This window comes from Zootoca vivipara, chromosome 5 (assembly GCF_963506605.1).
Source record: "Zootoca vivipara chromosome 5, rZooViv1.1, whole genome shotgun sequence".
Lineage (NCBI taxonomy): Eukaryota > Metazoa > Chordata > Lepidosauria > Squamata > Lacertidae > Zootoca > Zootoca vivipara.
In genome coordinates this window covers 86,689,144-86,714,351 of record NC_083280.1, presented here as the reverse complement: position 1 = coordinate 86,714,351, position 25,208 = coordinate 86,689,144, and the positions used below count along the sequence as shown (strand labels likewise).

General features: G+C 44.3%; 2 protein-coding genes across 4 annotated transcripts; one reads left to right on the top strand and one right to left on the bottom strand.

Annotated features, from left to right (window-relative positions):
- The first annotated feature begins 380 nt into the window (after nt 1-380).
- Nucleotides 381-14,862, top strand: CUEDC2 (CUE domain containing 2). 3 transcript variants are annotated; one of them, XM_035138307.2, is made up of 10 exons: nt 382-491; nt 2,796-2,888; nt 4,056-4,105; nt 5,117-5,260; nt 6,857-6,918; nt 9,161-9,285; nt 9,596-9,760; nt 11,380-11,441; nt 13,012-13,072; nt 14,355-14,862. In XM_035138307.2, the coding sequence occupies exons 4-10, from the start codon at nt 5,145-5,147 to the stop codon at nt 14,499-14,501; spliced, it is 738 nt and encodes a 245-aa protein (XP_034994198.2). In that variant the 5' UTR covers nt 382-491; nt 2,796-2,888; nt 4,056-4,105; nt 5,117-5,144; the 3' UTR covers nt 14,502-14,862. The 3 variants fall into 3 exon arrangements, with proteins under 3 accessions (XP_034994195.2, XP_034994198.2, XP_034994197.2); XM_035138304.2 differs by lacking the exon at nt 4,056-4,105 and having other exon boundaries at nt 381-491; XM_035138306.2 differs by lacking the exon at nt 4,056-4,105 and having other exon boundaries at nt 6,860-6,918.
- A 74-nt stretch (nt 14,863-14,936) lies between these two features.
- On the bottom strand, nt 14,937-22,892 carry FBXL15 (F-box and leucine rich repeat protein 15). Its single transcript, XM_035138303.2, has 4 exons — nt 22,773-22,892; nt 21,865-22,024; nt 17,748-18,250; nt 14,937-15,843 (listed from the first exon to the last, which is right to left on the bottom strand). The coding sequence occupies exons 1-4, from the start codon at nt 22,823-22,825 to the stop codon at nt 15,654-15,656; spliced, it is 906 nt and encodes a 301-aa protein (XP_034994194.1). The 5' UTR covers nt 22,826-22,892; the 3' UTR covers nt 14,937-15,653.
- Nucleotides 22,893-25,208: the final 2,316 nt, after the last annotated feature.

The following is a 25,208-nucleotide window of genomic DNA, read 5'->3' as shown; positions in this document are numbered from 1 at the left end:
TTCCTTCTCCTTTCTCATGGTGTAGCTTCCCTGGTTCAGGTTCGGAGTCAAAGCCTGGCAACACCATCCAAGCGACTTCAGTGAGCGTTTCAGTTTCAAATAAATCTGATCATTTCAACTTTCAGTTAAGTATTTTGTATTGATTTACTGGATTTATTTATTCACATGTGCCAATCCAATTTGAACTTGCAATATATACACGCTAGCTAGCAGCCCACTAGGAAGGCGCATGACAGAAGAAAGAGCGAGTGAGTCTTCAGAAGTTACCAGGAAGTCTCCTATTCGGATGCGAATGATCAGTCTGCATTTCTAAGTCTATGCGCAGTGATGCTAATCTGGACCACATCCTCCTCCTCCTCCCACTTTGGGATGAAGGAGGATTCGGAGCCACGTGATTCTTTCAACATCTCTACGCGGGAGCGGGCGGAGGAGGCGCGCAGGTCGCCCGGCGGACAGACCTACAGACAGACTTACAGAGAGGCACGCCCCTAGTGAGTGTTGCCCGAGGCCCTTTACTTTAGCTGCTTGTCGTCGTCGTCGTTTTGCGCCGCCTCCTGAGCGTGGGCAGAGTGCATTCACCCTCCGGCGGAGTCCCCTGCTGCTCTCCTGGCAGCATCAGTGCCGGGGCTGTTTTGCGCTCTAGGCGAGGCTAAATACTTGCGCGCGCGCGCACCCATCCGAACCCTCCTCCCCTGCTAACTTAGATTTTCAAAGTCAGGTGAGGGGCGGAATGAAAACTTGAAGCTGCAAAGTTTATTTTAAATGGCAAGAAAAAGTAGTGCCTCGATCTTAAATTGCCTTTCTCAAACGCAAAAGAAAACTAGTTTGCCTAAAACCGCGCCCCTTGAAGGCCTGTGCAGCGCCTCTCCGAGGTCTGTTGCCTACTTGGCCTAATGATGGCTCCCGTCCCTATTCTCCCAGGCAGGATGGAGCCTCCCCCACCCTGCCTGGGCGAAAGATGCTCAGAGGCTGCTCAGACACCCTTTCCAAATTATTACAAAAGCACACATCTCTTTGGCGGTTATTAATATTATGAAAATTGTTTGTGTGTGTGTGTGTGTTTGCAAAAGACTGCAGAAACATCCAGCATCTTTATGGTCTTGCTGTCCTTCATATTTGTAAATTGCTTCTCTTTTAGTTCCTTTTCACGGCAGCCTGACATGCAGAAACCAAGTTGGTGAGAACCTTTCTCTCCCCCCTGCCTGCATGACTTCACTGCCACGCTAGGGAAAGTATTCTATGGCACTCTTTACAGTGCAGGACGCAAAATCCTTCTTACCGTTGTGGTACTTGCACATATCTACACCTGGTTTTAGTTAAATGCCATTCATTCGTATCAATGCGCTTACTCCCCTGGTACTCCTTCCTTTCCATTGGATATACTTGCCGCCGTGCGCCAAGACAGATCATTGCCATTATTCCGGAACATCTGGAACGTAAATGATTACGTATGGAGCCTTTGACAGCTCTAATCACATCATCCCAATACGAGCCCAGCAAAAACAAATGCTTGAATGTGCTATTCCTACTTCGCAGTTTTGTCCCTAAAGCATTTTCATTTATAGGTTGCGGTGGTGAGCTGTGGGTTCAAGTCCCTCTTTCATTCTACCCAGCATTGTTTACAAAGCCCGCCCATGGCTAAATAAATTGCAGGCAGGATTGAGACTCAAGGGAGGAGGGGATTTATGTAACGTTTTCCTGATGAAAATCACACACCAAGTACTATTGGTGCCCGTGGTGGGGGTGGGGGTGCTTATCAACAGGAGACTGGGAAAGGATTGTATTCCTAGACACTCGGGTATACCTGAAGGAGCGTCTCCACCCCCATTGTTCAGCCCGGATACTGAGGTCCAGCTACGTGGGCCTTCTGGCAGTTCCCTCCCTGCAAAAAGTGAGGTTACAGAGAACCAGGCAGAGGGCCTTCCCAGTATTCGCATCCGCCCTGTGGAATGCCCTCCCATCATATGTCAAGGAAATAAACAACTATCTGACTTTTAGAAGACATCGGAAAGCAGCTCTGTTTAGGGAAGTTTTTAATGTTTGATGTTTTATCATGTTTTTAATATTCTGTTGGGAGCTGCCCAGAGTGGCTGAGGAAACCCAGCCAGATGGGCGGGGTGTAAATAATAATAAATAATTGTTGTTGTTGTTGTTGCATGCAGTGGGGCATGATCCTGATCCTGACTCCTGGTGGCTTAAGAGAGAAAACCCACCTGGTATGCTAAATCAGGGGTCAGCAAACGTTTTCAGAAGGGGGCCAGTCCACTGTCCCTCAGACCTTGTGGGGGCCTGGACTATATTTGGGGGGGGGTGAACGAATTCCTATGCCCCGCAAATAACCCAGAGATGCATTTTAAATAAAAGGACACATTCTACTCATGTAAAAACACGCTGATTCCCAGACCGTCCACGGGCCGGATTTAGAAGGCAATTGGGCCTTAGTTTGCCTGTCCATGTGCTAAATGCCCTCGTGCATTGATCATGCAGAATTTGGATCTAAGCTGAGTTATTGACTGGAATATTCCACTTCTCCTTCACCTGAGGCCGTGGCTCAAAATCGGTAGCTTCACCAGGGAAGAACTGCTGGGGCCTGTGATCTTTCTTGGCACTTTCAGAATGGGGGGGGGGGGGACTTGCCTTTGCTGGGAAATGCCTGTATCGACTCAGTACAGTACAAAATAACTTGAGCGGCGCCTTGATCTGCATATTTTGGCCTGCAAATTCAGCATTACGCATTGGAGCTCGTGTTGGTTTGCACTTTGAAATTCTCTCTGTGTGTGCTCTTTCTTCCCCAGCACCCACTCCTCAAAGGAAATGCAGCCGGAGAGAATAATCCAAGATAGTTTGTCAGTCTTCATCCAGAATCATATCCCGGGTGCTGACTTGAGGTATGTTTTATCTCACTTTGGGTCTAGGACAGCCATACAGAAGCGTGCCACGTTTTCCATGGTATGGATTTTCACGGTGTGGATTTTCATTTGCGGTACTGTATGTCACAACTGCCTTACAGAGTGGGCTGGCATCTACTAGCCTTTGTGTCCCTGGGACCCTTATGGTGATATTTCAGTTCCAAATCCAGTTTATGGGAAGGGCTTCCTTCTTCTGAAACTACAAACCTTAAAGGTAAAGGTATCCCTGACCGTTAGGTCCAGTTGTGGACGACTCTGGGGTTGCGGCGCTCATCTCACTCTATAGGCCGAGGGAGCCGGCGTTTGTCCGCAGACAGCTTGCGGGTCATGTGGCCAGCATGACCAAGCCACTTCTGGCGAACCAGAGCAGCGCACGGAAACGTCATTTACCTTCCTGCCGGAGCAGTACCTATTTATCTACTTGCACTTTGACGTGCTTTCAAACTGCTAGGTGGGCAGGAGCAGGGACCGAACAACGGGAGCTCACCCTGTCACGGGGATTTGAACCACAAACCTTACGTAATGACTATTTTTAGTTACAGGTAGGTAGCCGTGTTGGTCTGAGTCGAAACAAAATAAAAAAATTCCTTCAGTAGCACCTTAAAGACCAGCTAAGTTTTTATTTTGGTATGAGCTTTCGTAAACTTAGTTGATCTTTAAGGTGCTACTGAATGAATTTGACTATTTTTAGTTACTGTACTGGATCAAAGCCAAAATTGGCTTGCTGTAGCACTGGGGGGGGGTGATATGTTTTGTTTTTGTAGAAAATTAGTGATGGAGTATATAATTTTAACAAGTTGTTATGGTTGAGTAAGCTGGATGTGTAAACAAATTAATTCATGGATGCAACCTCCTTTTCTCCTTTCCTTTCCCTCTGATGTTTTTCAAAGAGGGTCTTACGCACAGCATTGCAATGTCGTCATGGCACATTGGTCCTTCTACTTCCATAGGTACTCCTCAGTCTTTAGCTGTACTCATAGATGTCAGATGATAGCATCATTAATGGTGAATGTAAAATTTTATTAATAATTTGTTAATTGCTATGAGTGCCTACAGTAGAAAAACAGTTGCATAATTGTCATATAGCTCATGGGGGAAGCTTAAGTGTCAAAATAATTATCTGTTCCCCTCTCCATTCTTCAACAGAGAGCTTTCCTTCTGTTATACCTTACCTGGCATTCTGGACTTCAGGAAAGGTCAGACTCTTTCCTTTAAAAAATGAAAAATCATAATTTTATAGACACACAAATTATGGCAAACCCAGTATTTTACATAAACAGCATATCTGTACATTTCTGAGCCAACCTTTAAGCTCATGTGGAAGTAGTATCCCTCAGCTTCCATTTCCGTGAACTGTAAGTAATCATTGATGTGGATATTTTAAATAGTTATTTTTAAAATTTCCATTCTTGGGGCTGCAGAACAGGGGAGCAGGCAGGAAATGGTGAATTACTCTTCAGGATGAAGAGACTGTTGAAGATGGATTTCCAGTTTTAATTTCTGGCTTTGCCTTTGTCTTGGAACCAGGCTCATTCCCACACCAACCTTCAGAGCAAGGTCAAAGGTTTTCTTTTGTTAAAAATAGATGTGTTCCTGGCTGCAGCAAAAGCTTTTCCATCGGGACTTAATAGGCTGCCTCATAGAATTAGTCAATCATGTCCAGTATTGTCTATGGCAGGATTTTACAAACTTGGGTTTCCAGCTGTTTTGGGGGCTACAAATCCCACCATCCCTGACCACCTTTCCAGCTAGCTAGGGGTGATGGGAGTTGTTGTCCAAAAAAACAGTGGGAGAACCAACTTTGGGAAGCCTTGGTCTACGCTGACTCTCAGGCAGGTTTCGTTCTCGGTCCTCTCTGGAGATACCTGGCTGACAGTGAAGAGTTCAGAGCAGGGCTGGGAGATCTGTGGCCCTCCAGTTAATGTTGCAATTCAGCTCCCATCATCCCTCACATTTCACCAATCTGACTGGGGTGGAGAGAAAACTGCACAGTGCTTATTGAATAGTGACTTAACAAAGCACAATGTTCACAAGATTCAAAATGTTTGGGTCGCTTTAACAACATATCAAAAATGAGTGCCACTATTTTTTATTGTTCCATTTTCATTAAGGAATCGGGTGGCTTTTATCCAACAGGGTGTGGTGAACAAGCAAATGGAAGTTGTCTGGTTTCTAGAATCTTTTTGCTTTGCTTTCCTCCCCCCCAGTGGTCTGGATGACATTGTTTTCTCCTACATGGCAAGTGTTCTGGAAGGGCTTGGATCCCATGAGTTGTTTGAAGAGAACTTTGACATGGACACCTTTATGGAAATGATGGGAGCATACATCCCTGGCTTTGCGGAAATCAACAGGTAAATGTTACTGCTTTTAAAAGATGTGATCACACCTGGGGCTGAACCCAGTGCAGCCGTACTAAATGGCAGCTCAGTGAGCTCTTCTGATATGTGCCACTTAGGCCATACCTGTCAGAGTCTTGCTCTCCTGTTGTCAACACTTTGATCTCCTTCTGCTCATATTTGCTAGATTTCAGTGGTGAAGAATTTCAGCTTATTTATTTTACAGCAAGTGTCAATCTTTTGTTGTCAACTTTGTCCCCGGTGAATTTGGAGAAAAATTAGATAATAGGCAAGTCATCCCTACAAAAGTCTCCTGCTTTCAAGGATCTGAACTTTTGTTCTAACTTTCGGGGGGGGGGTGGATTACTGAACTTCCTTTTTTAAAAATCATTTTTATTTGATTTTACAGATACGAATTTATAACATCCAAATGCATGTGCGTACAGGTGAAAATTAGAATAGCGTCGAAAAGTGCATTTATTTCAGTAATGCAACTTTTTATTTTTTATTTTTCTTTTAATTTTTACAAATGCTTTCTTTTGGAAATTCCACAGTAATAAAACAAATAGTTGTTGTTGTTTAGTCATTTAGTCGTGTCCGACTCTTCGTGACCCCATGGACCAGAGCACGCCAGGCACTCCTGTCTTCCACTGCCTCCCGCAGTTTGGTCAAACTCATGTTCGTAGCTTCGAGAACACTGTCTCGTCCTCTGCCGTAACAAATAGTTACAATAATACAAAATAAACATCGCTATTAAATTTCATTAATTACATTCTATTTATAATTGACCCACCTAACAACAAATAATTACAATTACAACAAATAAAGGCTTGACATATCTTGCTTTGCATGCCATGCATCTATCTCATATATTGGTTTCACCTTTTAAGTTGCGTTACTGAAATAAATGCACTTTTCGACGATATTCTAATTTTCTGAGTTTCGCCTCTATATAGAGATTACTCTGAATTTCAAGACTTCCCCCCATCCCCTCCATGGGTCCTATTGTCAACATTTACAACTGCATATTATTCCATATTCTATATTTTAAATCAACCCATATTACCCATGGTGTTTGTTACATTACAAGTGGGTTTCAAATCCTGCTAATGTTTCCATTTGCTTATAGTAGTCTCCCAGATAAAATTATAATTTTTCCCATATTTTTTGTCCTCTTGGTTCCTGAGTTTTCCAGTCAGCTTTGCCATTTTAGTGTACTCCATCAGTTTAGCTTGCCATTCGTCTCTGGTAGGGACTTTGTCTTCTTTCCATCAGGAATTACTGAACTTCCATGCCTTATGAACTTATGGGAGGTCTCACGTAATACAGTCATCGTCATATAGTCCTTCTAGGTTTCCCCAGCGCTACTTCAGTTCTGCAAATTTCAAACAATGGGCTCTGAACAAAGCATTTTGACTGAGGTTATTCAGAATGATCATGTGGCTGCAAATTATATTGGTCTGCATTCCTTTGCCATTTTGGAATGTTTTGTGATGAGTAGAGTCTCCTTACCTGTGTCTTCGCTGGATGGGCTACTGCGATGGAAGAGGAAATTTCCCAATTGCTCCTCAATCTGGTCTTTGCCAATAACGCGCTGTCCTTTTCTTGCAGTAGCAACGTTTGTGAAATGATGGTTTCTCTCTCAGAAAGGCTCCATGAAGCCCACAGTAAACGTAAGTTGTGTGCTGAACACTCGAGTGACAGGCAGTGTTGTCTGGCTAAAGGTGTTGTCCAAGAGGCTAGCTGAAATACAAGGCTTGTAGCACACTGAATAAAAGGAGGTGGAATTAAGATACATCTTCAAGGTCTTAGATACCACACATAATTTCTTAGTATAAAGTGATTTGGGGTGGGGGTGGGCAGTGGGAAGACACTGTGCCTGGCCCTTGAGAATACAAAAAAACCCAGCAGAGCTGGCATTTTACCACCCATTTTGAATCTTTTTTGGGTTGTGAGTCGCTTTGAGTTGCCTTGGGCAAGAGAAAGCAACCAACAAATTCAGTGAATGATAATAACAATTAATAATATTTAGCTTGACCTTTTAACACTTGATTAATATATTAAAGTTGTATTTAATATATGGCACTTAGGATGGGTGGCAGGTAATCAATTAAACTCATAAATGATGGTAACTGGAGATGCCAAGGGTTGAACTTGGCATCTTATGCTTTAAAGTAGGGCTAAGCAATATATCGATATATCGCCCCAAACTGGTTTGAAGTCCATATTGACATATAGGTTTCAGAGTTTTTGACCTGTCGATATATCGCAAATCATAATGTGTGTTAGGGCAGAGCGATGTCTGGCTTCCAACATTGTGATATATCACCTGCTAAACAGCGTGATACACCAATATATCACGATATCTGCAATAAGGATGTAACTATGTAGAGAACCTGGGGTAAAGTTCTGGAAACTGCTTAGGGGTCTAAAATGGACACTTTTTTTTTACTTTCCTTTAACATATTGTTACAACTGTTATTTTATAGTACAGAGAGCAACAGGGCAGAAGGAATCACAAGAAAAGCGATGACCAGCTTCACGGTTTTTCCCACATCACAATTTTTTGCACATCGTGATATAATGCCACGTTGTTTATTATGGAACCGTTACCACAATGTGGACTTCCAACTGATTTTAGGCAATGTGTTGATACATTGCCCAGCCCTAATGTATGAACTAGGGGCACAGGTGGCCTAGGGCTTGCTGATCAGAAGGTCGGCGGTTCGAATCCCTGCGGCGGGGTGAGCTCCCGTTGCTCGATCCCAGCTCCTGCCAACCTAGCAGTTCGAAAGCACATCAAAGTGCAAGTAGATAAATAGGGACCGCTCCAGCGGGAAGGTAAACGGCATTTCCGTGTGCTGCTCTGGTTCACCAGAAGTGGCTTTGTCATGCTGTCCACATGACCTGGAAGCTGTACACCGGCTCCCTTGGCCAATAATGTGAGATGAGCGTGCAACCCCAGACTCAGTTACGACTGGACCTAATGGTCAGGGGTCCCTTTACCTTTACCTAATGTGTGAACTATTCAAAAATTCTCATTTAAGCCAGGCTACCTCACCCACATGTGCAGCATTAGTACGTGAGAGGCCCATGGTCCATTTCGGCATCATTTAGATATGCTATGCTATAAACACAGGGTGTCTAGTATAAATACAAAACTGTCTAGGCAGTGTTTCATGTGGCATGCTAAGATGTATAAGACTGAATCAGATAAGTGCTAGAGATGCAATGAGGTCGAGGGAACGTTCTTTCATATGTAGTGGACCTGTAAAAGGGTAAAAGAGTATTGGGAAATAATTCATAATGAATTGAAAAAAATGTTGAAAAGCACTTTCCCAAGGAAAAACCAGAGTCCTTTCCGTTGAGGATAATTCAGATGGAAATTCCCAGGTGTCAGAAAAGGTTATTTATGTATGCCCTACTGCGGCCCATGTTTTGTTAGCCCCAAAATGGAAAATGAGCAAAGTCCCAACCAAAGAAGAATGGCAATTGAAACTGATGGAATATGCATAGCTTGCGGACCTAACTTATAGAATAAGAGAACAAGTGGAACATACATTTAAAGACGATTGGAAAACATATATTGAATATATTGGGGGGGATATTGTGTACATTGGCAGCATCAAGATAAATTAAACAGTGTAAATAGTAAGTTTGGATACATATAATAATGGAATACTGAATTGTTTAGTTTATATAAAATATAATATGTTACGCAAAATGAACCATGGAAAGAGAAGACAGGAAGTCAATGATATTTTAAGGTTGTTTAAATGAATATTTTATATTGTAAAACAGAAAATTTAATAAAAATAAATAATAAGGCAGTACAAATTGTCTTGTTCTCTTTGAGTGGCAGGTAGATGGGTCTGCTAGGGTCTTTTGTGTCTAAAGGTGTTGTGCATCTTCCAGAAAACACTATGCAGAGCAGGAGCCTTGTAAAATCTGAAGCAACAGCCCATGTTCATGAAGAGGGAGCAAGTGTGTCTGAGGACAACAGGCTGTCATGTTCCCCGGTCAAGGGAGCCCCGGCAGAGGTATGGACTTTGGTGGCCTCTTCAGCTAACTTTGGTTGGTGGGTTTCTTTGTGAAATTCTTTTTTTTCCTGTCTGCTGTGACATCGCAGCTGGTTACATCCCTAAAAACATAGAGAGGGTTTGCTTTGCGGAGCGGGGTTGCAATAAATGCATGTTTGCTCCGTTGCTAGAACATCTCGGGGTTGTGGGTTCAAGCCCCAGGTTGGGCAAAAAATGCCTGCATTGCAGGGGGTAGGACAAGATGACCCTCGTGGTTCCTTCCAACTCTACAATTTTACGATTCCTTCTGTTTCTTCCTTGGCTTGACCAGGAAATACATGGTGATCCAGTGGAAGTGATTCTGGAGATGTTTCCATCATGTACAGTGAGCCAAGCCCAAAAGGCTCTAGGCATGGCCTTGGGGAACCTGGAAGAGGCAGCTCAGCTCATCCTAGAGGAGAAGGTGCAACTCAATAGCCTGGGTACAACCATACAGGTGGTTATTATTATTATTATTATTATTATTATTATTATTATTATTATTATTCAAGCCCCACCCATCTGACTGGGTTGCCTCAGCCTCTCTGGGCAGCTTCCAACATATATAAAAACAAAATAAAACATTACACATCAAAAGGCTTCCCATACAACGCTGCTTTCAGATGTATTCTAAAGCTTATGTACTTCCTCATCTCCTTGACATCTCATGGGAGGGCGTTCCGCAGGGCGGGTGCCACTACCGAGAAGGCCCTCTGCCTGGTTCCCTGCTGTAACCTCACCTCTCACAATGAGGGAACCGCCAGAAGGCCCTCGGAGCTGGACCTCAGTGTCAGGGCTGAACGATGGGGGTGGAGACACTCCTTCAGGTATACTGGACCGAGGCCATTTAGGGCTTTAAAGATCAGCACCAACACTTTGAGTTGTGGTCAGAAATGTATTGGGAGGCCATGTAGGTCTTTCAGGACTGGTTTTATATGGTCCCAGTGGCCACTCTATCACCAGTTACTTGCCATATTCTGCATTAGTTGTAGTTTCCGAGTCACCCTGTAGCCCCATGTAGAGTGCATTGCAGTAGTCCAAGCAGGAGAGGACCAGGTATTGTACTATAGCTGTGCCATGCCAGGGAGCAGGCTGGGAGAAACCAGGTCATTTTCAGCCAGGTGAAAGAGGTGGTTCTGGACCGAACTGCCAAGTACTACACCTGTGCTGGGAATCAAAATTCAAATGGTAGCCTGTTAGGTCTACCTTTTGGTCCAGAAGCTGTGCACAATTCAGCTTTCTTTATCATCGCTGAACACAGGTTTCCTCCACAAATCCTTTAAACTAAGAGTGGGGGACCCTTTTCAGCTCTCAAGCTGCATTCCTCCTTGGGCTGCCTTCCAGAGGTGGCACAGCAAGGCCACAGCAGGCAGAGTGACAGGTGCCAGTCTACTCTGGTACGATACGCTGCGTGCCAGAGCCAGGAAAGCCAGAGGTTGCTACACATGTATCTCCATCCAGGCAAACGATGTATCACATTTCCAAGGCTGTGTTGCAGCCATGCAAACATCACACAAGAACAGCACAGAGCAAGACTGGAGAGGAGCATGGCCTAGGGAGGGTTCCAAGGACCTGAGAGAGACACCTAGGGGGGCCACACTCAGCCTATGAAACAAAGGTGTCCCAGCTCTGCTTTAAAATGTTAAAGGTTTATTAGTTCAAGATCTGTCGGTGTATGCAATTGGAGCCCTTCCAGCATTTCCTATTCTTTCAGGTTGATCTTAGCCTTCCCACTCGTACAATATACCATTTTCCTACTTCTGTGTTATAATCAAGCTTTAGATTTTAAACAGCCATGCATGTAATACATTCATTTTAGAACCTGGTGCGGGGGGTGGATAGTTCTCTGATGGACCTCAAGAACTTTAGATCACAATTTTTTTCTTTTTGACAAGGCACCTTTCAGCTTTCCCTGCATAATAGGAGTTATGGAAACTGGTTGCTGGGATCACATGATGCTCACAAATATCCAGTATTCTTTAAGCTGTGTTAATACTCCCCAGGCAACAGCTGAATGAGAGTATCACCTTCTCGTTTTTCTGCTTCTGTATTTCCTGTCCTGCTCTTTCCTTTCAGGAAGCTTCAAGATCCCAGAAGACACCCAAGCAGGGTGAATTAAAGCAATTTATCTTGGAGAAGTAAGTAACAAGCCACAAAAATCAATTCGGGAAGTGTGGTTCAAAGTGGTCAGGCTCGATTTTGGCTTTCAGTCCAGCTCTAGAAATATGTGTGTCACCTGTAAATGGGAAAGAGCTTTCTTGAGTCAGTGTTGCCAGGGCTGTAGCCACCAGCAGGAATTATATATGGGGTCTGCCCCATAAGACATTCCAGGCCTGTTCCCTGAATGCTCAGCTTTCCATCCATAAAACAATAACAGTGAATTATACCCCGTTGAATGCAGTACCCCAGGCACGGATGATGATGTGTCAAATGCAAATACTGATTTAAATATACACAGAGCATAAGTGCTAATATTATTAGTGTACATTATTCTACCGCAGTTTAATGTTATTGAGTGGGGGGCACAGATGCCAAGTTTCATGTTACTAAAAATGACTGCTGGGTGTGACCCAGAAGCGCAAGGCAGCTCTGACAATTTCTGGCTTTTCCGATATGAGCTCGGGACACCAAAAATGAACATCAGAGTCAAACATCAGCTTTCATAGAACCGTATAGTTGGAAGGGATCCTGACAATCATAGTCCAAACCCTTCCCCTGTAATAATAAAATTATTATTATTATTATTATTAATTACTCATACCCCGACCATCTGGCTGGGCCTCCCCAGTCACTCTTGGCAGTTTTTAACAGGATATTAAAAACACAATAAAACATCAAACATTAAAAACTTCCCTAAACAGGGCTGCCTTCAGATGTCTTCTAAAAGTCAGGTAGCTGTTTATTTCCTTGACATCTGGTGGGAGGGTGTTCCATAGGGTGGGCGCCACTGCCACAATGCAGGAATATGCAGCTGTCCCATACAGGGATTGAACCTGCAGCCTTGGCATTATCAGCACCACACTCTAACCAGATGAGCTATCCAGGCTGATGAAATAGGTAAATTAACCGATGGATTTCAAACAAAATCACTTTCTAAGCATCCTGCACCTGCTGGACTGTATTAAATGGGTCTCGGTCAAGAGAAAGGAGTTGGGTTTGTTCCCAATTCCCTGTTGGGCTCTCTTTATAGTGCAAGCCGCACTGTATTTCCGATGTATTGAATTTCTGTGTCTGGAAAGAAAACTGAACAATATGAGGGGAGAAAACAGGTCCAGCTGTACTATCAAGAAGAGGGTTACATCTCTCTGAAAGTATGTACATTTGATCTTAGATTATCAAAATACTTACTTCTGTACAGCAGGACCTAGTGGGGGAGACAATAGCAAAATGTACAGCCACAAAGCTTTGCGGAGGCATTTTTATTTAAAAATCTATATGCTGTTTCCTCTGCAACCTTACCCCAGAAGAGTCAATGGAATCAGCACTACACAGCATTACTGGCTGCTAAATGTAAGTTATCTGTAGATCGCACATATGGCTCTGCCATGTGGGAAAGGGGGTGTCATCTGTATAACAAACTTTAAAATCAACAGGGTGGGAACTTTTCTCCAAAGGAAGAAGGGGAAACTTTCCATCAGCAAAGTGTTTTGCACTTTCCCAAAAGACCCACCTCTCGAGAGCGCTTTGTGCCTTTCTTGTGTGTTTTAGGTACATGATGGTAGATAATGAAGAGGATCAGAAAACACACAGGCCAGCACCCCCCAAAGAGGTAAACAACACAAATGTATGCAAGCCGATAGCTGAAATAGGGGAAAGAACATTTATAACCCAGCCTCACTCCTCCGTATCATTATTTACAGTGGATTGAGGTCGGGCAGACAAACTGTGGGCAATGTAACCTGGAACCAGCAAAAAGTAGATGAATGGTTTTAGAGCAGATTTGCCACTCAGAGCTAGGGGGTGGACAACAGCATAAAAAGTTGCATCAACCCCCATCTCAACGTCTCTAGCACCAGACTATTGCTAGCCTTTGTGTTTATTTTTAGTAAACTGCAACAGATGTCATTGTCATTGGGGCTATTTTATGTACACACAGGATTTGGCAATAGTAGATCTCAGTAAGCATTCATCCAGGCACTGAAATCTGATAGTGCCATGCTTTTCCAGAAATACAATTGCTTTAGAAAGGAATCTCTGGGACAGGCACGTTTTGTAGGGGTCTTGCAAATAAATGGTAGTAAAAAGCAATTTGCTCTGCAGCGATTCCATGAACTCAAGAAGCCAGGTTTCATATCACAGGATTTTTTTTTGGGGGGGGGGGTTACTATGAAAAACAAATAGTCCACATAGTCCAACATGCCTCAGTCCCTTTGTTAAGTGAGATCACAAATTTGATGTCCTCCAGAACTGTTCATAAAAGCAAATAACTTCAAGCAAGGGAATCCAGTTACATCCTGCAAGCTACCCTCTTTTTATGGTGATCTGTCAGAGTGTATCACTCAAGTACTGTCCCTGCCCTTCCAGAATACAGCAAGATGTGTAGCTCTACATCTTAAGTTACTGTAACCCCGAAGAGGATGCCCCCCCCAAATGAATTCCTGTCTAAACACAGCAGCCCTTTTGGAACACGTCCTTTACATGCAGTATAGTATCCCCCCCAAGTATAACAGGCACATTTTTTTGCACTGAAATTGAAGACACTCCGCATGAAGAGAGGCCATTTCCCTATGTATGTCACTCTTCTGAGCACACGTTTTGCTTAAACAGCAGATTCTGCTGTGTCTCTGTCTTGTAGGTCATTAAATAATGCAACCACAGCCAAATTCCCAGCAGAGGCCGTGTGTTCTGGTCTTTCAAGCTTCCAGTGAGTCATGCAAAGATGTAGCAGCCAGTCTCCACTGTGGATGGGTCATCTTGAGCTCCCAGGAGCCTTTCGTTAGTTAATTTATTGCACAAATTATTACTGCACTATTCCACCAACCAATTCACAAAGAAACAGCCCATTCAGATTGGAAAGCAACTCAACTTCTGTTTTCGTTCTTTGCCCTTAGGCTCCCAAGAAGATGATTCGCTACATTGACAATCAGGTAGTAAGCACAAAAGGGGAACGATACAAGGATATCAAAAAGGCAGAGAGTGAAGAAATGAAGAGAACGTACATCAGTCTCAAGCCAGCCAGGAAATATAAATTCCACTAAGGGCCACTCAAGTCCATCACATGCCTTCTGCTTGGGTACTCGTTTTAGCCGTTTTCTCACCATCTACCAGCCAATAGTGAAGAAACCCTTCTGTCTATTTATATGGGGGATGGAATTTAGAATTAGAAGTTTGTGTTTACATGCTTGAGATCCAACTCTCCGTATACAGAAGCAGGGCCTATGGTGACTATAGGAGCTGCTCCTCCTTCTCCTCCTCTGTCCTTTTCCTTACAGGAGTTTACTACGCTAGTGTGCTGCTTGTGTTGTTTTATAACAAGTCATATGACATTTGTGCATAATGTATGATCACGTTCGCCTAACACAGTAAAGCTAGCTTCCATGACTGCTACAGAGTTAAAAAGTGTGCTTCCTTTTAGAAAGCTATTTTCCGACTGGTTTCTAAAAGATCGGCTCTAAGAATTTCACTCGTTCACCCAATTCTCACCTTTGATGCGAGAAGGTGAGTATCTAATAAATATCACCCCTTTAACCACACACACACAGAAGAAGCTACATGCACCAGCACAGGTGTGTTCCACATTTGCCATTAAAAGCAGGAGGGTATTTGCCACTTTTCTCAGCAGTCTGGTACCAGCACTCTTATATCTACCCTGACGCCTTTAAGGGCACAACAGTCAGTTGCACACCTGAAGGAAGGATCTGTGTGGTAGGACTTCTCCAGCACTCAACTCAAAGCAGAAAGGAAGTCATACTAATATTGCCAGCTGTCAACGTTACTCTCCAGTGATTATAGATTCTGCCCACCCATCCCAAAATCCCTTTTTATCTTTGGAGGTCCACATGAAGTGCAGTTGAGTCAAATGCGTTCAACATCAATGAAACTGCTGTCAGCAGTCACTTCACAGCAGCAAGCCCAAAGTCCAACTCTAGAATATCCTTGAATGTAATGCTATGTATCTGTTAGCCAGGATGCATCAAAACACATCCTTGTTGTCCATTGTAATGCAAGTGGGTTTGGTTTTTCTAATGCGCGTACAGGTACCCAACAAGCGGTATTGGTAGATCAGAACCAGCCCGGCTTGAAGGGATGAGACGTAAACCCTCTCTGCCTCTTGAGCTCCTCAGCAGCAGTATCCGACAGGTCTTCCCACAGGCAGTCACCAGGGACCGCTGAACAGCGCCCTCCCTTCATTAGATCTGAAGATTGATAAACGGGGCAAAACCCACTACATCTTGCAAGAGAACCAGGGCGCGCTGTAGTGGAGGTTCCACGTCTACCTCCACACCACGATTGCGAAGGATGCTGAGGCTGGATTCTACCACGTCGTGGCAGTGCTTCACCTTCAGAGCACGCAGCTTGGGGCAGTACTCTGCCAAGGTCCTATCAAAAGAGAAGATGCAAGAAGTTTTAAGTTCGCAGTCTCCTGCCAGCATCAGAGTTGCCCAAAGCATGATATTCCTTTAGGATTGGCTGGGGTGGGGCTACTGCAATAAAGCACACATTTTGCATTCAGAAGGTGCTAGATTCAATCCCGGGCATTTCCAGTTAAGAGAGCCAAGACAGCAGGGTTATTGTTTCAGTCAACAGTACTGAGTTATATCAAACACTGGTTAAAGTGTTATAAGAAAGCTTCTTACGTTCAGCACAGGTAGGCAAGGCTGGTAGGGAAATGGGGCCATCGGTTTAACATTTAAGGAGGGTAAGAACATAATAGCAGCCTGCTGGATTAGGCCAATGGCCCAGTATCCTGTTCTCAAAGTGGACAACCAGATGTCTGTAGGAATCCTGCAAGAAATTCAACAGCTAGCAGCAAAAAACCTCCATCCCTCATCTCTACTACTGTCCAGATAATATCCAGCAAATTGTCTCTGCCTATCATAGCAGAGAAGGATTAGGGATTAAGTTACATAACTGAGGTACAATGTGTGAGGTTTTTGCAGTTCTTTTGATACAGAAATTCAAGACAGAACGTGGTCCTGTGAATTAGTCAGCTGGCCCAAGGTTACAAGAATACGTTCTATCTCGTAAAAAGAAAAGTGGTTGTAAATACCCTTGGAGGGGCAGAGTAAAGTCTCTGGTAATCAAGTAAAGGGGTATTTGGTTTTCTTCCCCATGTCTGCTTCCCCTATCTCTGCTAGCCTACAAGTCTCCAAGTAGCCTTTCAGAACACCAGTAATCTCTTTCCATTCACTGGTCTCTGAAAATTGGCCCAGCCAAAATGATATGTAGAAACAAATTGTAAGCCCATGATGCTGTAGAATTTGCATTTACTGCGGCTGGAGAAATGTAGGCTTCAAGCTGCAGAATCTGTACTTTTGGTACAGGATTCCACAAACCCTAACTCCAGTACTATTACTGCCTTTATGAAAAGCCAAAAGAATCCAAGGTTGATTTTTCAGTGTATGTTTTACTTTTTACTTTTTTCCCCTGGATCAGGAGGGTAACAACACTATTTAAACAGTCAGAATCAAACTGATCCTGCCTAGAACTGACAGGTCCCAATGAATCATCGTTCATCCAAGAATCCCGCCGAAGGGCAAGAAGCACCAAAAACCAGCACAGAGAATGTCAACTTCCACATTCCAAAAATAAAGATGTAGCTCTCGTGGTGAGAACATAAGGCAAAAGCAATTTTTGGTTAAAGTTTAAAACATAGTGGGACGGATATAAGTTTCAAAGGCTGGAGCTTCCACATCCTTCAAGCTATAGGAACAAAAGTGGAACAGGAGGGGACACAACTATAAAAATAACCAGAAGAAACACAAGGAAAAAAAGCTGCAAAGTATTGTGGAAAGTTTGTGGCATTTTAAATACATCCATCAATGGAAAATGTGATTTACTCCTTCATGAAAATGGCTCAAAAAGGACTGCATGCCAGGTGATTTGAGAAGACCTCCATGTTTTATTTATTTTTATTGATTTATGCTTGTTTTTAATTGATTTCTCATTTCATTTGCCTTATAAAATCTATCCTCCTCCACCCCACCTGGTTTTGTATTGGAATGACCTGTGGTTATAAGCAATGAACTGAATAGAAGCTATCGTAATAGGATAGCATTTATATTGATTAGTGGTTAGTATGTCCAACTAGAACTGGGGAGACTTGGGTTTTAAAAATAACCCTACCAAAAGGCTCACTGGGTGGCCTTGAGCCAGTTGCTATTTATCGGGCTTGTTATGAGGATGAAACCCTGTATTTTGCCTTGAGCTATTTGGGTGAAAGGCATGATATAAATGCATTAAAAACACACGCAACTGCTGCACTCCATATGTGCATCGGTTACCTAATGGAGTTGTTCTTGACCCGCAGGCAGCCTGTGAGGTCGAGGTGCTCCAGTTCAGGACAGGCTTTGGCAATCTCCTCCACTGCAGCATCACCCACATTCGCGTTGACAGCCAGCGAGAGGGACTTCAGTCTGTTACACCTCTGTGCAAGGTAACAGATGGCTTCATCTTTCAGCTGCCGACAGGCTGTAAGGTCCAGGGACTCAAGCTCCTTGCAGTGGTCAGCCAGGCTCCGCAGGGACAGGCTGTCCACCCACTCGCAATGAGCCAGAGAAAGCCGGCGCAAATTGGGGCAGCTCAAAGAGATGGCCACCAGGGCATGGCGACTCAGCTGTACGCAGCCATTCAACTCAATTTGCTGCAAATGGTGGTTCTGGCCAATCACAGGAAGCAGCTCCTTGTCAGACAGCCAATCGGAACAGTTCTGTACTGCCAGCTGTTGCAACACCTCATTGTCTTTTAGCAGGATGCAGAATGCAGCTTTTGGAATGTTTGGCCCCACCTGCCATAGGCAAGAAGACAAAATGGGTTGTTGCAGCATTTTAATAATCCTGTGCGCTCTCCTCCAGCCCTAATTTTTGTTTGCAGAGCTAATAAATGCAATTGGCATTAAAGGGTAGGATGTAAATTACAGATAGTATCTGTAAATAATAATTAAAAATTGAAGGGAGCAAGAGTATTTTAACCATCCTTTGCCACCAATAAAATTACTTTGCATAAAGTAACTATTCCTGTTTTGACTCTGCATACTCCTCTTGAGAGTTCAAACTACAGGCTTAAGTGCGTTAAAGTAAGCATACTCTTCTAGAAAGTTCTAGAGAATGCTTTTTTTTAAGTCAGTTTGTGGAGTTTATATGCATAATCGGAGATTTAAGCACCAACTTTACGTACACAATGCTCACATCACATATAGATGTGAGTGGGTGGCAACTGAGAGAACTGTGAGTGAATGCTGTCTTCTGCTGATTACAGAAACTTGGCTGACACCACTTATAACTGACTCAGCCATAGAACTAGCAGGCTATACAGTGTTCCGTCATGATAGAACAGAGGACTCTGGTAAAAGAAGGGGGGGAGGTTTGTGTGCATATGTAAACAACTGCTGGTGCACAAACCACACCGTGATAGCTAGTCATTGTTCCCCAACTGTGGAATTTATGACGCTTAAATGCAGACCTATTTACATCCCCCGAGAATTTACAGTAGTACTGATAACTATAGTATATATTGCACCTGATGCGAACATCAATGAGGCATTGGGTCTCCTGCACGATGCTGTTAATAGACAACAATGCAAGTATCCTGAGGCTGCATCTATTGTATGCGGGGATTTCAACCAAGCAGATTTGAAAGTGGTCCTACCTAAATTTTATCAACATATAAAGTGTGCAACCAGGGGCGAAAGGACTCTGGACAGACTGTACACAAATGTCAAGCAAGCCTATAAAGCTGAACCGCTAGCACACCTGGGTCAATCTGATCACGTGTCCCTGCTCCTGACTCCTGTATACATTCCACTGAGGAAACGGATTCCAACAACAAAGAGGAGTATTACAATATGGCCGGCTGAAGCATCTCAACAGCTACAGGACTGTTTTCATGACACAGACTGGGCGGTGTTTAACCAACAGGACATAGAGACTTTTACTGAGGAAGTGCTGGATTACATCAGGTTCTGCACTGACAATGTAACACAGAGGCGCCGGATAAAGATCTATCCAAATAGGAAGCCCTGGATAACAAGGGAGGTACAGGGGCTGCTAAAGGCAAGAAATACTGCTTTTAGAAGTGGAAACAGGATGCTGTACAGCTCAGCCAGAGCAGATTTAAAGAGAGGTATCCGGGTGGCCAAAGAGGCGTACAGACAGCGGCTGGGGGATCACCTACAGAGTAATAACACCAGGCAGGTGTGGCAAGGTGTACAGGAACTGACGGGGCAAAAATCCAAAGATTCCTTGGTGGACGAGGGAGGGGCATCCCTCGCAGAGGAGTTGAATGTCTTTTTTGCCCGCTTTGAAGCAACATCTGCAGCAACACCTGCGGAGGCTAGGCCACCATCACCACCGTCGCCACCATCGGTGCAAAGGAATGTGGTATTCAAAGTGGAGGAAGGAGAGATGAGGAAGGTGCTGAAGGGAATCAACTCAAGGAAGGCTACAGGGCCAGATGGAGTAGCTGGAAGAGTCTTAAGAGACTGCGCAGACCAACTAGCGGGAGTCTTCACTGGGATTTTAAATCGATCCCTAGCCCAGGCTACTGTCCCATCTTGCCTGAAGTCTTCTATTATTGTTCCAGTACCAAAAAAATCCAATCCGGAGAATCCGAATGACTTTCGTCCAGTAGCACTTACACCCATAATTATGAAGTGCTTTGAAAAGCTGGTACGAAATTATGTCATTGCCTGCCTACCAGAGGGATTGGACACATTCCAATTTGCCTACAAAACGAAAAGATCAACAGAGGATGCCGTGGCGATTGCCCTCCAAGCTGTTCTTGCACATTTGGAGCAGCGGGGGAGCTACGCCAGACTGCTTTTTGTAGATTTCAGCTCGGCATTCAATACCATTCTACCGCAACGTCTGATAACTAAATTGGGAAATCTGGGGCTCCCGCTATCACTCTGTGGGTGGATACTGGACTTTCTCTCAGATCGCTCCCAGAGGGTCCGGTTGGGCCCTTATATGTCTAACATGCTTAGGACTAACACAGGAACACCACAAGGATGCGTGCTTAGTCCGCTCCTTTATACTCTTTATACATATGATTGTGTCGCTGCCCACCCTAGAAATAGGGTTGTCAAATTTGCAGATGACACAACCGTGATCGGGCTCATCTCTGATAAGGAGGGTGAAACTGAGTATAGAGATGAGGTGGAGCGGCTGACAGAGTGGTGCAGAGTCAACAACTTGCTCATAAACACAAAGAAAACTAAGGAGCTTGTGGTGGACTTTAGGAGACAGAAGAACGAGGTCCAGCCACTCTTGATTGACGGAATTTGTGTGGAGAGGGTAACAACGTTTAGGTTTCTAGGCATTGAGTTACAGGAGGATCTGTCCTGGAGTGTTAATACAAGGGGGCTTGTGAAGAAGGCGCAGCAGAGACTGTATTTTTTGAGAATTTTAAGGAAAAACCATCTTCCACAAAAGCTGCTGCTTGCCTTCTATCACTGTGCCATACAGAGCGTGCTCACGTACGGTTTATGTGTGTGGTACGGAAGCTGTACTTCCCAGGACAGAGCAGGGCTGTGTAGAATTATTAAAACAGCAGAGAGCATTATTGGCTGCTCACTCACCACCTTAGAACAAATTTACACCACCAGGTGCCATAGAAAAGCACTAGATATATCAAGAGATCCAACGCACCCTGGTCACCATTTCTTTCAGCTCCTGCCATCGGGACGGAGATATAGAACAATGCAGGCAAGAACGAGCCGTCTCAGGAACAGTTTCTTCTCTAGAGCAATTTTGGCCTTAAATGGAAAGCCCGGACTTTGAAGTCATCTTATTTTACTTGTTATTTTGTAGTATATTTACTGTTTTTAATTAGCTTTTGTAATTTTGGATTATGCGGAATGCTTTATCTGAGTGGATGTAGCAACCGAGTAATTTCGTTGTTCCCGCAAGGGGACAATGACAAATAGAAAATAATAAAATAAAAAAATTCTATATGACCAAATATCCCTGTAAAACTATTAACTTTCAAGCTATATTTTACATCAAAAATCTGGTAGAATAAGGATCAGATCAGTTTATTTCTCCTAGAAATAAATTGTCTCTTATGCCACCCTGCTTTCTTCTGCACAGCTAGGCTTGAAATTCTTTCTTGCCCAGGATCAGTTATTGAACAAACTCACTGCTGAAGCTCAAAGGTTCAGCACCAGGAATATTAACTCTTATCCTACACTGACTTATTCCCAACACTAATTGAGAAACCAGAGAGTTTGATCCAAGCACCTACTACTAATTTCACAAAGTGCGGCAGATAGTGATGGTGTTGCTTTTTCTAAATTGTTTCTGTGTTGTTGTTGTTGTTTTGAATATAACAACCAGCCCCACACTCACTCTGCCATGTGACTGAATGCACACATTCTTACTACATGCACACTATTACCCATACCTGCCTAGAATCAAAGCAGCGCATGTTGGTGAGGTAAAGCTGGATTAGAGACTGAAATGCCTTGCTGACCCTCTGCAGGCTCAGGAGTTGCCTCAGAGGGAGATACGAGAGAACATGTGGGAAGAGGATGTCTTCCCAGGGCAGGTCCAATAACTGTTTTCTGGAATAAAAAAAAGGAAGTCAAGAAAGCAGCTGCTTAAAAAGTAGGAGTGTGGCAGGGCAGCCCGCCGTGCATGAAAGTCATCTTAAGAGAATCGCTTTTTGTGAACCGCTTTATCAAGTGGTGTGTGAACTTTATGAGATAAATAGATATATGTAATAAATTTATACCCTGCTGCTTCCTTGACAGGGTCTCACCCACCTACAGAGCAGTGCCGGATTCAGGGCAATGCAGGCGGGTTCCCCAGCACAGGTCTCCTAGCAGAGGAGGCATCATTTAACTCAAACGTTTTGTCCTCACAGAGCAACACGGGTCCCTCAAGCGCCCTCCCTTGGAAGAGCTCCGGGGCAGACGCGCCCCTCGCCCAGCCACCCTAGTGGGTTGGCGGGGGGGGGGCGGTTCCGATTCACAGAACCGTAGAGTTGTGGAGGGGTCCCCAGGGGGTCATCTAGTCGAACCCCCGTGATGCAGGGATTTCAACTACTGCACCCACCCATCCTCCGCTTAGAATCGTACAACTTGAGGAGATGGAAGGGGGCGGGTTCCCTGGTGGGTCATCTAGTCCAACCCACCCCCCGCGATGCAGAAAATCCTGCCCTGAGTGGGCTCGAACCGCCCATCTTCCGGTTATCAGACAGAAGCGCCGGCCCATCGCGCTACCGGCTCTCTCCACCCCCACCGAGGCAGGTCTATTATATGACTTGGGGGGGCGTTTTCCTCCCCAGACGCCCTTCCCCCCTTTCCTCACCTGGCGCCCGCCGGCCCCGAGTGCCGCGCTCCGTCCGGACTCGGAGGCTCCATCCTTCTGGGCGGCCGGCAGGTACACCGTCAAACAGACAGCCGCCGCCGTCGCGTAAATGACGTCACGGGCGTCGAAAGCGGCGCTTCTTTTTTGCGGCCTCCACCGCTTCCTTACCCGGCGGCAGGGAAGGACCGCGCGCATAGAGCTATGAAGGGTAGAGCAAACCCGCCCAGGTTGTCCTGCTGAGAATTTTATTATTATTATTACCGCCAGTATTCTCAGGGACTCAAGGATGAAATAAAAAAGACGGCTGGAGACATAGGGAGGGGTGGAGCAAACCCATTCAGTTGTCTTAATGCGTGGTGTTATTATTATTCTACAGTACTGTTATTTAATTCTACCTTGCCTTTCCAACTCCTTCTTCACAGGGAGTCAAGGCCGCTGACAGATAATATAAGGGCAGCTAAAAAACATGGGGTGGGGAGTAAACGCAACCAGCTGTCTTAATATGAAATTATATTATTATTATCATTATTATTATTATTATTATTATTATTATTACGTATTTATTAATACCCTGCCTTTCCCCCTTCACAGAGACTCGAGGCAGATGATATAAAATAAGGGAAACTAAAAACATGAGAGGGGGGGAGAAGTAAATCTATCCAGTTGTCTTAATATGAGATGTTGTTGTTGTTACTTATTTATGCCTTTTTCCCCTTACAGGGATTCAAGGCAGCTTACTGATAAAAATAAGGGAGGCTAAAAACATGGACAGGGAGGAAACAATCATTAAAAAGCAATCCAACATATGTACATTTGCTTTTAAATTATTGTTCCTGTGTCATACCCTCCAACATTTCTCTGATGAAAAGCAGGACATTCCGGGATCAAATCAGAAACCGGGATGGCTTCTGTAAATCCGGGACTGTCCTTGGAAAATACGGATAGTTGCAGGGTCTGCTCTCCGTGTGTGTGTGTGTGTGTGTGTGTGTGTGTGTGTGTGATGATCTATTGAAAACATACAGATTATTACAATAAGAACAGCATGGCACTACCTTTTTCATTAAAAGCACCATCGGCGTAGGCAGGACACCCACCTGTCAACCTCTGTCCGGCTCTGTCTAACAGATTCGGAATGAAATATCTCAACAACAGTTGTTTTAAATTACTTTCGTTTGACCCCAGCTGCTCAGAAAAATCTGTCAAGATCTTTCTACAATTTCTACTTTTAGTTAATTATTTTTATTTATTTACTTGATTTAGGTGGAGACAGTTGCCCACCCGGCTTTGCCTATGAAAAGCAGTCAGTTCCCAAAGGCCGGTTGGAATAGGAAGGTCTGCAACTGCTGGCAGGAGGACAGACAGCAAGGAAGGAGCCAGTCTGGCTTCTCCAGGGAGGTAGTTCTGGGAGCAGCCACCAGTGAGGAGCCCCTTTCCCGCAGCCCTACCAAGCATGCCAGTGAGGGTGGTGAGACCAAGAGAAGGGCCTCTCCTGAAGATCTCAAAACCCGGGAAGGTTGGTATGAGGGAATACAGTCTTCCAGATAACTTGGGCTTTATAAATTTATTTATTTTGTCAAAACGAGTGTGTTTGTAATAATAAGGTTGTGCGCTGCACATACTGTATAGTCGAAAGTAAGATTCCATTTTGGTTGCTGTTGCCATTTCCTTCCTTACCAATATTCACAGGCCACAGATTGAAATCTTGCCCGACTCTTGAATTAAAATCACCCAGGAGGATATCCTCCTTAGGTGTCTCTGATGGGATGGCATCCAGCTGAGAGTAAATTGTTTTCTTTAATGTCTCCATTGGCATCCAGTGTTGGTGCATGAGCACTTGGAATAGTAGCCTATTGGTTTTTGGTGAGTTTTATTTGAAGGGTTGAAAGTCACTCATTAAGGCCTGTAGGGACTTCTTACAAGAGCTTCGCAAGATGATTTTTGATAGCAAAGCCTACTACATGTATTTGACTTTCTTGTTCAGGTAGACCTTTCCAGAAGAAAGTGTAGCCTCCTTTTCCTTCCTTCAGTTGTCCCTCTCCTGCTCTTCAAGTTTCTTGAAGTGCTGCAATATCAATGTTAAAACGTCACAACTCTCTTGCAATGATGGCAGTCCTGCGTTCGGGATGCTCATTTATCTGTGTTATCCAACAAAGTTCTAAAGCTCAGTTGTCTTTTATGACTGCTGGGTGGTGACCCCACTGAGCACAGTAATCCAGTCAGGGAAAATGGGAGGTAGAATACACACACACACACACACACACACACACCTACCTTTACTAGCCTTTCCCCCTTTTTGGGGTGACCAGAGTGGATCCTAAATAGGACTGCTCAGTCATGGATACAGCTGCCGAGCTACTCAACTGCCTAATTCGTTGAGTCAGAATGACTGAATCTGTATCCACTGCCCATGTGCCAGTTCATGACTAGGGGCTTTCA

Excerpts from the sequence above, each read along its gene's own strand:
- CUEDC2 (XM_035138304.2), top strand. The coding sequence starts at position 2,815 with ATGCAGCCGGAGAGAATAATCCAAGATAGTTTGTCAGTCTTCATCCAG. Across the intron at positions 5,261-6,856 it reads GGCTTTGCGGAAATCAACAG|TAGCAACGTTTGTGAAATGA; the intron begins GTAAATGTTACT and ends CTTTTCTTGCAG. Across the intron at positions 9,761-11,379 it reads GCCTGGGTACAACCATACAG|GAAGCTTCAAGATCCCAGAA; the intron begins GTGGTTATTATT and ends CTTTCCTTTCAG.
- FBXL15 (XM_035138303.2), bottom strand. The coding sequence starts at position 22,825 with ATGGAGCCTCCGAGTCCGGACGGAGCGCGGCACTCGGGGCCGGCGGGC. Across the intron at positions 22,025-22,772 it reads TCGGGGCCGGCGGGCGCCAG|AAAACAGTTATTGGACCTGC; the intron begins GTGAGGAAAGGG and ends TTTTTATTCCAG. Across the intron at positions 18,251-21,864 it reads GCTGCTTTGATTCTAGGCAG|GTGGGGCCAAACATTCCAAA; the intron begins GTATGGGTAATA and ends TGCCTATGGCAG.